The sequence below is a fragment of the Polypterus senegalus genome, chromosome 18 (genome assembly GCF_016835505.1).
Source record: "Polypterus senegalus isolate Bchr_013 chromosome 18, ASM1683550v1, whole genome shotgun sequence".
Taxonomy (NCBI): Eukaryota; Metazoa; Chordata; class Cladistia; order Polypteriformes; family Polypteridae; genus Polypterus; species Polypterus senegalus.
This window is the reverse complement of record NC_053171.1, coordinates 47560286-47573649: the sequence shown is the minus strand read 5'-3', so window position 1 is coordinate 47573649 and position 13364 is coordinate 47560286. Positions and strand designations below refer to the sequence as shown.

Sequence of the window (13364 nt, the reverse complement as noted above, 5' to 3'; positions counted from 1 at the left end):
GTGTGCATTCTATGCAAGGTCTTATACATGAGACCCCAGGACTGGAGTTGGGGACCCTTGCTCTAGAGCTTCCCCTGGAAGTATATTGCTAATGTATTCAAGCTACAGTATAAATGAAAAACCAAAAAAGGATGGTACATATGATTCAGCCTGACATTTAAAACAAGCAGTTCTTAAGACCCCAGAACAATTTATTCAAATGAATCACTGCACTCCTTCACATTTGCAAATACTTCACCAGACGTTTTATAGTAAAACGACCTTTTCTGCAATTGCTTGCAGGAAGACATAAACATACATTTGTTTGATAAGCCATTCCACTCTGTTTGACAGACACTGAATAAAGTGACAAAATTGCAGCAAGGAACAGTAAATATTTAAAATATTTCTAATTGTCCAGTAAGTCTCTATGCTTTAACACACACACGTCAACACTTACGGAATATGTTATAGATTATAATGATATTCTTTGACTCTGCTTCTAGTTTTACTTTGAGCAGTTTCTCACTATGTTGTTCTTTTCTCATTGTTCACTTGGTTGTTACTAATGCTGATTATCAGTAACTTTATCCATCCTCAGTTAATTTGATTCACACATAGACAGTTAAGGTAGGGTGATTTTAAGTGGTTCTATTTCCAGGCTGCCAATGCCTTACACTTTTTTTATACAGTTTTTATAAACTTTTCTATTTTCAGATTCTTCTTTGTTTTACTGTTTCTAACACAGCTGCCATGCCGACAAGGGGATAAATGAATTATCTGTATAGTTAAACTGTGAGAAGCATGTACTGTAAAAATGAAACCAAAACAAATAAAAAATAAAACCAGCTACCAAATCCTACTGAGAGACAGGAACCAAAATAGAAAAAACAGGCAAAGAGGTCAAATCCAATGAAACTTATGAGAACCACACTAACAAAAGATTTTACTTAAGTATTTTTATTTATTTATTTTTTATGACCTGCAGACCTTTTATACCATTGCACCAATTACCGATTAGGACAAGAAGTTACCAGGGCCAATGATGACTTCAAAATTGTGGTGATAGATGGACCTAAGAAATAAGCAGTTGCAACATTAGAAAATATAAGGTAAATTAATGGGAATGCTAATCATGACAACAGCATGTTGTTGCAGTCGACAGATATGTTCTTGGTAATGTCAGTCATTAATAAAATGGTATTGACTCCTGTGAACTTGAGGTGACGATAACTGCCTCTAGTTCATACAACAGACAACCCACAGATGACAAAAAAAAAAAATCCTACAGGATCAGACATTAGTGTGCGTTAAACATTTGTAAGTGGAAGATGTGCCAACCTATCTCTCTGTACAGCTCAGAAAGCTACCTTGGCTACTTTTCAATAAGGCTAAAAAAATGTAGAAATGTGCATTTATTACTAAAACAGCCACCTACAGGATTGTCAATTAGTTATAAGTAAACTACTGAGTCTTCATGCTGTGTTTTGTATGAATATAGTTCAATGAAAAAGTTTTGGCACAAAAGATGAAGGCATTGTATGTCTTCCTAAATCGCTAAATGAAAAGATGTTAATATAGCTTCTACAGAGCACATACTTTATTTAGAATACCTACTGAATTTGAAACAGTGAAAAAAAATAAAACAATGATTGAACATGGGCTAGATTTTGTCCATCTCCATAGTAGGTCCTTAACACGAGCTGTTTTGGAAGAAATCCTCAGTTCTTGCCTTAGGAATTACTGCCCACTGTTCTATCCAGATTTCTGAAAAATTAAATTTCTTATGGTCATATTCTAGAAAAATTAATGGACATTCTAAACTTTTTGATGTGTTTGGCACATATGCTACTCACATTGACAAGGCATATTATTCTCAATTGAGTTGCACTGACCTATTCTTTCAAAAATATTTTTGTCCAGTGTTTAAAACCTACATTTCTCATTTAAGTAACTTGTTCATACATTTTATCATCAGTTAAAGCAGTTTTATTCAAAATACATACAATTTCTAACTAATCAAATGTCAATTGCAGATGTGATTGCAAAGCCCATTCACACATATATGTAAGTTTACTTTAACACAGCAACAGAGTAAAAGACAACCTTCTTTAACAGTGTGCATACCTTGCAAAGAAATGACAAATACTGTCCCTAGACAAAAAATGCACCAGTAGATTCAGCAATTGCTCTTTATTAACAGGCTTACATTATTGTCTGCTTTTTCATTTTTTTTTTTCATTTTTATTACTATTTAATATATTTTTTTTTTTTGGTATCAGTATACTGCTGCTGGATTATGTGAATTTCCCCTTGGAATTAATAAAGTATCTATCTATCTATCTATCTATCTAAAGGTTACTCAAAAGACACTAAAATTAAAAAATGTATGATTATTTCTTGTAAATATATAAATTGAACTTGAATGTAAAATATTTTAAAGCACCCTCAGCTAAGAAATAAAAATGCAGTTATAGTTTTGTAAATTATAATGCGACTATCAGTAACATATCTGACTGGTGTAATTTTTGAGTTTGCATGCTTAATGCAATGTTTATATTGCACTAATAAAATATCCTGTACAGGGCCTTGTGCTTTTTCTGTTATGTATGCAGAGACAGTAATCTGTGATATTACAATTATAGCAAAAATTTTACAGATTGATTACACATATGACCTATTATAAGCCAAATAAGTGATCAAATGAGCAGCACTGTCCTGACAATCTAGTCATTTTAATACAGTCTGATCATTTTACTCAATGTGACTCATGTATCTTTTCAACAGTTTCAGATCTTGGATTGTCTATGGGAGTTCCAAGTACAGAAAGCAGTGGACATATAGTACATACAGCTAAAAGATCATACAGGAAAAAGTAACTGCTATAAATGATGGATGCTTCTGAAGTACAATATCAGGGAGCCTTGGAAAAATCGTATTCTTCCATCACTTGTGAACAAGACCCCAAGATACTTCAACTCCACTTGGGGAAGGATCTCGCTTCCAACCCTGAGAGGGCACTCCACCCTGGCAGAACTGAATGAAAGATAATAATCAACCCTGGATGTTGGATCTATATTGCAGCAGCACTAACCACTGAGTCACCTTGCAATCCCATACAGTACATAATGGCAAATTTAAATCCAAAGGCATGTATTATTAATTACATAGTCACATAAAATGACTGCCTTCAAAAAAACTGTTTTTTTCAAAATGACCTGTTTAGTATGAGATTGATTGTCAGCAAGTGAACTGTGTTGTACAAACACATGAAGACTGCACTACAGGATTAATATGGCTGAAAAACACTGTTCAATATCATTAAGAGATAATTATAACAGACCACAGGGTGACTTTCACCACGAATCTATGGTTCTGTCTGTCACTCTTAACCACTATCATTACCGGAACACTCAAGTCAACCTTGAGCGTTGACATCTCAAACGTAAGAATTTTCTTTTTTCATTTTAACCACGTTCCTGTCTCAACTTTCAGGCACAGATGCTTATTAAGATTCTTGTATATTGGTAGTCAGCAACCAATCAAATTACAGCGTGACAGCAAAAAACAAGTAGACATAATTGCATTGGACTAAAAACAAACACCATGAACACCTAAAGATTAGAACAACATCACCCAATCTGAAATAATCCTAGTTTCTGATTATTCACGATGATGCGAGAACATGGACCTAGCAATAACCCCATGATCTGTCTCATTGGCAAGTGGAATGGTGTGGGGTATGATTTATGGCGAACATTGTGCCTTTTAGTACAAATGACACAAATATTGAATGAATTAGGATATCTAAATATCACTGCTGCTACAATAGTATTTGTGAATATTTCTACAGCAGGATATTTGAAAAAAAGCTGCAAAGCTTGATGCATTTTGACAGTGGTGCTTTGGCATGTAAATTCTGATAGAGCCAGACCATAATTTTGCTTTATGTGTACGGACTTTTCCAATATTAACATTACCTTTCCTAACTAATACATGTCCCTCCTTTGCTAATTACTAGGGAGACTGGCAAATTCACACTTCTTTAAATTATATATGCAAGTTTAACATTGACAATGGTCTAAGCCGGGAGTGTCCAACTTCGTTCCTGGACCGCATTGGCTGCAGGTTTTCATTCAAACCCTTTTCCTAATCAGCGGGCAGTTTTCATTGCTAATTAACTCCTTTTCTCTTCATTTTAATAGCCCTGTTTTTAAGGATTCCATCCTCTGAATTGATTAATTTATTCATTAAATAGCAGCCAAACAAAAATGAGATACGAAGCGAGCCAACAGATGACCAACTAAACTGGAATGACAAACTCCAACCAATTTCACTCCAACCAGTTTCTTAATGAGAAGCCAATTCTTGCTGTTCATTAAAGCTGTTATTGAATATCATGCTTGTTGCTGCGGTGGCAGACTGTTGGTTTTCTGCTTTTTCTGAGCAGACCATCATGACCGAGACCTTCACACCTTTCTTTATTTTCAGGTTAGCTGGTCATGTGGTGGCTTGTTTTTGTGTCGCATTATTGTTTGGCTGCTCATTAGGAAAAAGAAACAACTAAGGGGTTTGAGTCACGTCAATTAAAACTAAGGCAAAAGAAGTCCATCACCAGCAAAACCGGCTCACTAATTAAAATGATGGTTAGAATGAAACCTGCAGCCACTGTGGTCCAAAAGGATCAGAGTTGGACACCCCTGGTTTAAGTAATGGCAGACATGGCATGAAATCATGTTTAATCTTTTTGTTCTGTAAGACAAGTTGTAGTAAATAAATACAGAATAAAGGAGTGAATGTTCTTTATGATTTTCATTCAAAGTCCTCATTCTCCTTGAGGTACTTTGGTGCAATGTGAAATTTTCATACATTCATTAAGCGATTTACTGCAACCTTGAAAAAGTTGAAGAAAACTGCATAAAAGATGTCTCCACCAAATATTGATAATATTTTTTTATATCAAAGGTTCTGAATGCATTGGAAATCTGCATATGTACAGTATTTGCATAGCAAAAAACTGTTTTAACATGCAAGATATAAAAACAACTATATCATTTGAAGCAAATAGGAACACATCATTTCAAGTTAGCACACTGGAAATCTTTACAAGCCTATATGCATTTTTCTAGCTAGTCATACGAGGTCTTCTCTAGTCTGAAATTATTTAAAAAATTGAACATTTAGTTCTTAAGATATTTTAAAATTAGTAAATTTTTAAACTGTAAGCAGTCATTTTGAATAACAAAGAACAAACGGGGACTGGCTATAAGAAATGTGATTATCATATTTCTGTTATCTTCCTTACTTTACCTTATTCTTGCTAGTTTTATGTAATAAAATATTCTCAAACCTGCTCAGTTTATCTCAGTAGGAGTCAGTAATTATTCTGTACACATCCATGTGCAAGGCAGAAACCAGCTATTGACAGGGTGTCAGTCCATCACAGGGCCTACTCACAAGATCAGTAAGGAACAATCAATTAATCTAACCTATATTTCTTTAAGGGTATGGAGGAAGATGTAAGATAGAAGACTGAAACTGTGAGGTAGCAGTTCTTGCTACTGTGCCATCATTCTGTATCTTTGCTTTATATTTTATAGCTATGAATTTCACTGTATGGTGTATTTTGTATTAAAAAATGAATTGTCCCTTAAAGTTGTCTTGATATTATCCAAAATAAAAGGCAGTACATAAAACATATTCACTGATCTCAACTCCTCAAAATTTATTCAAAAATGTACAGATTAATGCACTTTTATTTCCTTTAACAATGAGTTAATACGCCACAAATCCAGATGCTTGGACACCTCCGACACCCTCTAGTTGCTCTTAACGTGGCCTCAAAAATAACTAACTAACTATCTCCAGGTGCCTGAGACATGAAAAGAATTTTCTCCCCTGCTACCCCCAAAACACATACCAAGCAACAGACCTCAAATTATTAGTGATTTGCTGCTTTTCAAGGATTGGTCCTCACTTGTACCAACTGAAAAACGCCCTAAAGTGAAAGGTTACTGAATAAGTTACAGGATAACAATGTTACATCCTTAAAAAACATGGCTTGGGACACTCTTAGCTCTCATTCATATAAATTGTCTGTTTGCCATCACCGGATTTCATGCTGTCCATTTATCTCTCTTGCAAAATAAATTGTTTAATATTTAAAAACAAAAAAAATAAATGGCAAAACATCACTCCATTATTATACCAGCATGTGAGGTATTAGTGTTTATACATATATATACACACACATACTATGTACACACATTATAATTTAATAAAGAGGTCAATAATCATGAATCAACAAATAATGAGTGTGGGAAAGAAAGACAGTAGTGTCAAAAATCATCTTATTAGTTAAAGAGCTTTAAAAGGAAGTAACTACATCACAGACTCGTCTCTTCTTAATAATAAAACAACCTGTGACTGTGTCAGGAGATTCAATGCCGAAATGCTGTCTATATTTTGTGGATGATTCCATTAATGTTTTATGTGAACAAAAGGTTATTGTCTGTAAATGATGTTGAGTTGTAAGAAATTATGAATAGTAACCAATATAACAGATGGGGGGAGAGAGAGAAAGCATTTTCAGACAAAGCTTCACCTGAGATGTTCCAAGTTTGTTCCTATTCATGCTAATTAGTAGCAAAAGGAACTGAGACATAACTTATGGAATATTACAGAAGGTCTTGTTTGCTGTAAGACGGAACCCCAAAATGATGATTAGAGGAAAGAGCAAGTGTAGTGTGTGTGGTAAAGGTATTAGAAGGAAAATCATTCAGTGTATAGACTTCTGTAAGTGGGCGAATGAAAGTTATAGATGTGCAATAAGCACATGGGTGCAAGAAATCATCAAGTTGTATTTTTATTTTTTGTACTAGTGTGACATGTTGAACATGGGTGTATGTGCAGAGTAAGCACTGAAAGGCAGTGTGGCACAGAGTCAAATCTGCTAAATTTTAATAAATACGGATGCAGGTAATCCCCCAACTCTGATTTAATGTACGACACTGAGCAACTCTTTTAATCTGCCTACACTCTAACTAAATAAAAGAAACGTTTGTAAACTGTTGAAATAAAAGTCAGCACCTTAAAAGTACCTTAAAATCTAGTTGCTTGTTTGTAAATTGAGCATAAAATTGGTTCTGGTGCTGTGTACATTTTAACTTGTGAATTTCCCCTTGGGATTAATAAAGTATCTATCTATCTAAAGAGAAATTCCTCGTTTTGTTAGTAGTTGGATGGTGTATAGGAATTAATCATGGACAAAGCAAAGTTCTAAAACCCCGGAGATGAAAATAAGGGTGTAGATGTGTGCAAGTTCTGCATGAGAGAGAAAATGAGTACAAAACTGGCACAAAAGACTGATGTAAATTTGATAAACCATTAGTAACAAGTTGAAGCAATATGGGCATGGCAAGTGGATATGGACTTATATCTAAAATGATACATCTTCACCACATAATAAGGAATATTTCTGTGAAGTGTTAATTTGGACATACAGTGTCTGCATTAATGATAACAAGTGCATCTTCTATTATCCATATATTCACTCGCCCTCCCAAAAGCAATGGCTATCTTTTTAATTAAAAATGTCAATGAATTAAAAATCACAGATGGCTTTATCTGTGTATACACCGACACTACATATTGGCTTATCGTGTCTTTTGAAGAGGATTCCAGTAAAAAGCATTTTGTTTCAATGTGGGGGGTCAATACCTTGCTGTGGGTGCTCAGTGATTTGAAGACAATTCTCAGAAACAGAACAAAGCTTATTTTATAACATCACAGGGTCCACGCTGTAAAAGGCTAACCAGCAAAATAAAAATCTCATGGATTTTATGAATGGTTTTATTGTTGCAAAAAGGGAAAAAAAATAAAAATTTTTGGATCACAAGATACACATCAAAGCACTTTTGATAAAGGTTAATTAATGCTGCGTGAGCTGACAAAATAAGCCTTAGTAAATTGAATTAAGCCCTCAAGTTCATTACTCAACACACACTGGTCAATTCTTCTTTTATGACCCTTGAATTATTTGTGTAAACATGTGTTTGTACAAAAGGAAATTTGACCTCAAATATTGTGCAACTCTGATGTACCTGCAATAAACTGCATACAAGCTGATAACGCAGACCTGCTCAAAACTGCTAGTAATTGACATGAGAACAAAAAAAAAACAAAAAAAAAACAGACATATGGCTAACAATTATGACATGTCTGAAAAGTGATGAAAGCTGATCAAAACAGTTGTAATAATTTGATTCAATCGTTTAAGATGTTTCATCTGACTTGACAAGTCTAGTCAATTTATTAGACAAGCATAAAGAGAATAATCTTTTTTTTTTTTTAACTTATATTGGCAGTTTTTACTTTTCCTAAAGGGAACAAATTGTTTAAATAGGGCAGCGCAATGCGTTTAAAATGGCTCTGCGTTTTGCACTATTTATTTCTGTATTACTTTTTTTGTATTTTTTTTGTATTTGATGTGGGTTGTTGATGCTGTGTGTAATATTTGTGTATTTCTTGAGCGTCTGTAAAAAAAAAAAGTATATTTCCCTTTGGGACAAATAAAGTACTACCTAGAGTATTTAAGACACATGCAAAAGCGTTCTGGAAAACTATGTTACTTGCTCAGTGGTCAGCATATTTCGGGAAATCCCCTCTAATGCTGGAAAATAGATATCGCAACAGAATGAAACTCCTGCTAATCCTTATTTAGGGGGAGTGCTACGGTTTGGTTTATAGGCTTATCGCACAGAAGAGCCACTTTATTTTACTTTCTCTTATGGCGACAAGGAAAGACTGCGTTCGACTCTCGACACCATGTGCAGATTGCATATTCCTCCTTTCCTCACAGGCGCCCAACCTGGTGACTCAGATTCTCACCACAGGTTACTGGTGATTACACTACGTAGTCTCCGAGTAAATGGGGAATTTGCGTTCTTCCTTGAACTGTCTTCCCGGTAAAGGTTGACACCTTCCAGAGTCTCTTGCAGCAGGAACACGTCCGGTTACATGCGTCGGTTTGCTGAAGAAAGCTGTTGAGACGTACGAATACATCCCTTTTGCTGTAACTTTCTTATTTTTATAAAAAGAATATTAACAACAATATGCACAATAGACAACAAGATACATTACAGTAGCCGTCCATTTAGTACACAAGTACCTACGTTACTTACTAGTTTTACTTTGTCATATATTATGGACTATTCATACCAACATAATAAACACAATTATTTATACGTTAGTAATCTTAATGTACAACATTGCTGCATGAGCAATAAAAGGAATGATAATTTCATAACGAAGGAAAATAACCAGTATTAAAATTAAAATATAAAAATGAGTGACTTGGGCTCCCGCACGTTCTGCGTCCATAAAGATGCCGCTAAACAGTAAAAGGAAGACGAGTTGATTCACCTGTTATCTTTTCCTGGTAGCCCTTTGTGAAGTACTGCATAGCAGTTGCGGCTCTCCACGGAGTTTTAAGGAGACCCTGTCTTTCGGGGTCCTCTCCAAGCCCCCTCAGGATGGTAGTGTAGGCAGCAGCGAGGCTTGGCAAACTCATCTCGTTATCTTCCAAGCTGCGGGTACGCTCCTCCTTCCAGCTGTCGGGCACTGTTGAGAGGGGTATCCCATTTTCGCAGACCCCTTGGGAAGACCCAGTCCGTGCGGGATACTTCGTTGTAGCTAACCGCTCTTCCAAATGCCGGTTGGCAGTTTGAGGAGTGCCAGTTAGGTTGTCCGACAGATTAGCTTTTGTGCGCTCCATTGCTGAACCTTCTGGCACTGGTTAATAAGAGGTTGATTATGTTACGGTAAGCCGAAGTCTGGGGTCAGCGTAAGACCGAGCCGGCGAGTTTAAAATTTCCCGGTTTCAAAACACACCACCGCAGGTTGATAAAAGCTTTTCCCTTGACTGACAGGCACACATTTGCTTTTATAAACGTAGGGCGGCCCCAGCTCCATGCGTCATGCACATTTGCTGCTCTGTAAGTGGAACAGGCAGAAGACACCGCCTCAACATAAGTCGCTAAACCACGCCTACATTTAAATAGACGCTTTTCCATATCCCGCCCCTTTTTGTTAAACAAAACAGGCGGGTAATACAATGTAGATGACGACTTGAAAATCACGCCCATTCTACGTTTGAGAAGCTGAATTTCTGCTCAACGTGATTGACTATTGACGGGTATGCGTGAAATTGGGAAAGCGAAGCATCACGAGCCCGTTTACATTAACGCTGCCAAATAGCTTCAGTTGCTTTCCACTGCCAGTGCTAGATTTGCTTTGACTATAGGGTTGGATGATTAATCTCCATTATTGGCAGGAAAATCGCAACCAGTGTAACTAATGTCTATATGACAAATGACAAAACCAGTTTAGACATCGGATTGCTATCAGGAAACGTCCTTTTACTGGAACTAAAATGCCTCTTTAAATATAATTTTATATGCACGTTGTATTCTTTATTAATCTTTTTCTGTGCTAGATTTTACATTTTAAGGTCTAAGAAACAAGCAGCTTATTATCATTCCAAGCAAATGAAAAACCAAACAATGTTTGTATCAGTGTACTGCCAAGCACGCACAGAATTGAACAGTTTAATGTAGCCAATCATCGCAGCATCAACTTTAATTGTGAAAAGAAACACCAGCTTTTGAAGAAATCCATGCAATTTACGAAATATGGCGTGAGATCCTAGTAATCACTGGCAGGAAAACAGGCAAGCCCCACAAAGAAAATACCTAGTCAAACAGGTTTCTGAATGTTGTTAAGGCGCATCTTAGCCCAAACTGTCACCGTCCTGAACATTATTTTTAAAATTAATAATTATCAGCGATTCCTAATTAGTACTAACTACAACTCAGTAGAATAGTGATATTAGGGTACATCTTCTGCAGGTAACATTAAAAACTGTTTGTAAAAGTTAGAAAGAAATATTGTAATATTTTAAAACTAAGCTAACATTCAAGGTTTAGTAAATACAAGGGGCACAGGAGATAAATGCCAGTATATGAACTTTTAATGAGATGGACTTAGAAGCAATGCAGTTCTCACTTTAAACTCAAATTGCCATATTCTGATGATTTTCTTTGCATGTTTTTTCACTACTCATTACATCATCTAGCAGACATTTATTTATTATGCTCAATGAGCGGTGTGAAATCACTTCAGTTTATGCCTAGCACCACCTTCTGTCTCACCGGTACAAGAAAATCTCCTACATACTATTTCATGCATCTTGATACCTATAGTTCTGCAACACACATAAAACCCATATTTTTTTAGTCCATTTTTGGACTATTTTGTGCAGGAAATTGCACCCTTATTATAAATGGTAAACCAATAGGTGTCTTCAGCAAAAGTGATCAGAAGGACTTACGAGTTGTGCATGCCACATCAACTGGCCCCAGGGGTTCACCATCTTATGGGATACGAGGGGCCAAAGTTACTCCTTTTCAAAAAAACTTTGATTGGTAATATAGATGTGTGGAGTATTGTTTATGCCATTATAAGTTTGCTCATCATGGGAACAATATTTTTCATATTTGAATTGTAACTGGTGGTACAGTCTCTCTAAGAGCCACTTCAAGGTTAAACATGACAAATTTCAAACATAAATATGTGTGGTATCGTTTTAGAATATTTCAAGGTCAGTGATTACAAATATGATGCTATTTTTAATCATTTACTAGCTTATCTTGCACTTTATGGACCTTTATCAGAAGATGAAGAATGACAAATTTCTATTACAACCAAGAATATTAAGACTTTAAACATTTAAACTGAAGCACACATTTTAATATTTGAAATATTAGACACAACTACTCATTTATTATGTTATTCTACCTCATGAAGTAAATCATACATTATGAACAGTTCAAATTAGGTTTGCTTACAGTAACTGAATTTAAGATTTTATACATTACCTCAAGACTTGCTGGAATGTTTTCCCTTTTAAACGGCACATATGAAACACTTGATAAAATATTGTATGTCAGCATCACAATGAGTGCCTGGGCTGAGGTGTGAACCTAGGACTCCAGAGTTCTAAGGAAGTGCACTAATACAACATTGATGATTTGTGTTTATAGCGTCGAAATGCTGAATTATTTGGTTTATGATTAAATTTCATTTTACTCTCACCATTACACAGGTTTTTAGGCCAGCATGTAATAGCAATTGAAAGCCATTTCCTTTAGTTATCGGTATCATAAACAAAAAAATGATACATTTTACTGCCTGCACCACACTGCCAGCTTGAGCAGGACTGGTTCCTATCTTGTGCAGACTGCTTCTGTGATAAGCTCTGTCTCTCTGTGTCACAGGCCTGGATAAAGACAGCTTACAATATGGATTGTGCCCTACCTAGTCCAGGTAGAGATCCTTAATAGGATACAATTTTTTGTTTTCCCTATAATTAATGAACAGTTTTTATATATATATATATATATATATATATATATATATATATATATATATATATATATATATATATATATATATATATATATATATATATATATATATATATACATATATATATATATATATATATATATATATATATATATATATATATATATATATATATATATATATATATATATATATATATATACACATATATATATATATATATATATATATATATATATACATATATATACACATACATATATATATATATATATATATATATATATATATATATATATATATATATATATATATACACATATATATATATACATATATATATATATATATATATATATATATACACATATATATATATATATATATATATATATATATATATATATATATATATATACATATATATATACATATATATATATATATATATACATTATATATACATATATATATATATATATATATATATATATATATATATATACATATATATATATATATATATATATATATATATATATATATATATATATATATATATATATATAATATATATATAAACTTTTAACATCAAGGTATGGTCTCATAAATTTACATAGCTTATTGAAGCATGGAATAAACATTAAAATTCGACAGTGACAAAAATTCAAAAGCTTTACGATATTAAAAACTTCAAAGATTTATTCTCTTTGACCAAAATAAATAACATACAGATTTTATCCATTCTTTAAATGTTCCATGTGACTCATTTAAGTGTAAAGTAGTTTGTTTAACAAAGTCCCTCAAGATTATTCCATACTAGATGCCATGTTTCCTCAATAGCCTGCAGCTGTGTTATTTCAGTACAAGAGAACATCCTTGGACATTTACAGCTTTAGCGCTGGACTTTAAAGCATGCTGCGATTACATAAACCTGACACGTGTTATACTTTATGTGC

At 34.1% G+C, this 13364-nt stretch overlaps 1 protein-coding gene across 2 annotated transcripts in view; it reads right to left on the bottom strand.

The window, feature by feature from the left end:
* Positions 1–9983, bottom strand: part of gch1 (GTP cyclohydrolase 1) — a 35087-nt gene extending 25104 nt beyond the window's left edge. For both annotated transcript variants that reach the window (XM_039741303.1, XM_039741302.1), the window contains exon 1: positions 9403–9983. In XM_039741303.1, the coding sequence (XP_039597237.1) occupies positions 9403–9754 (352 nt within the window). In that variant the 5' untranslated portion in view covers positions 9755–9983. The remainder of the gene's footprint in view (positions 1–9402) is intronic.
* Between the last annotated feature and the right edge of the window lie 3381 nt (positions 9984–13364).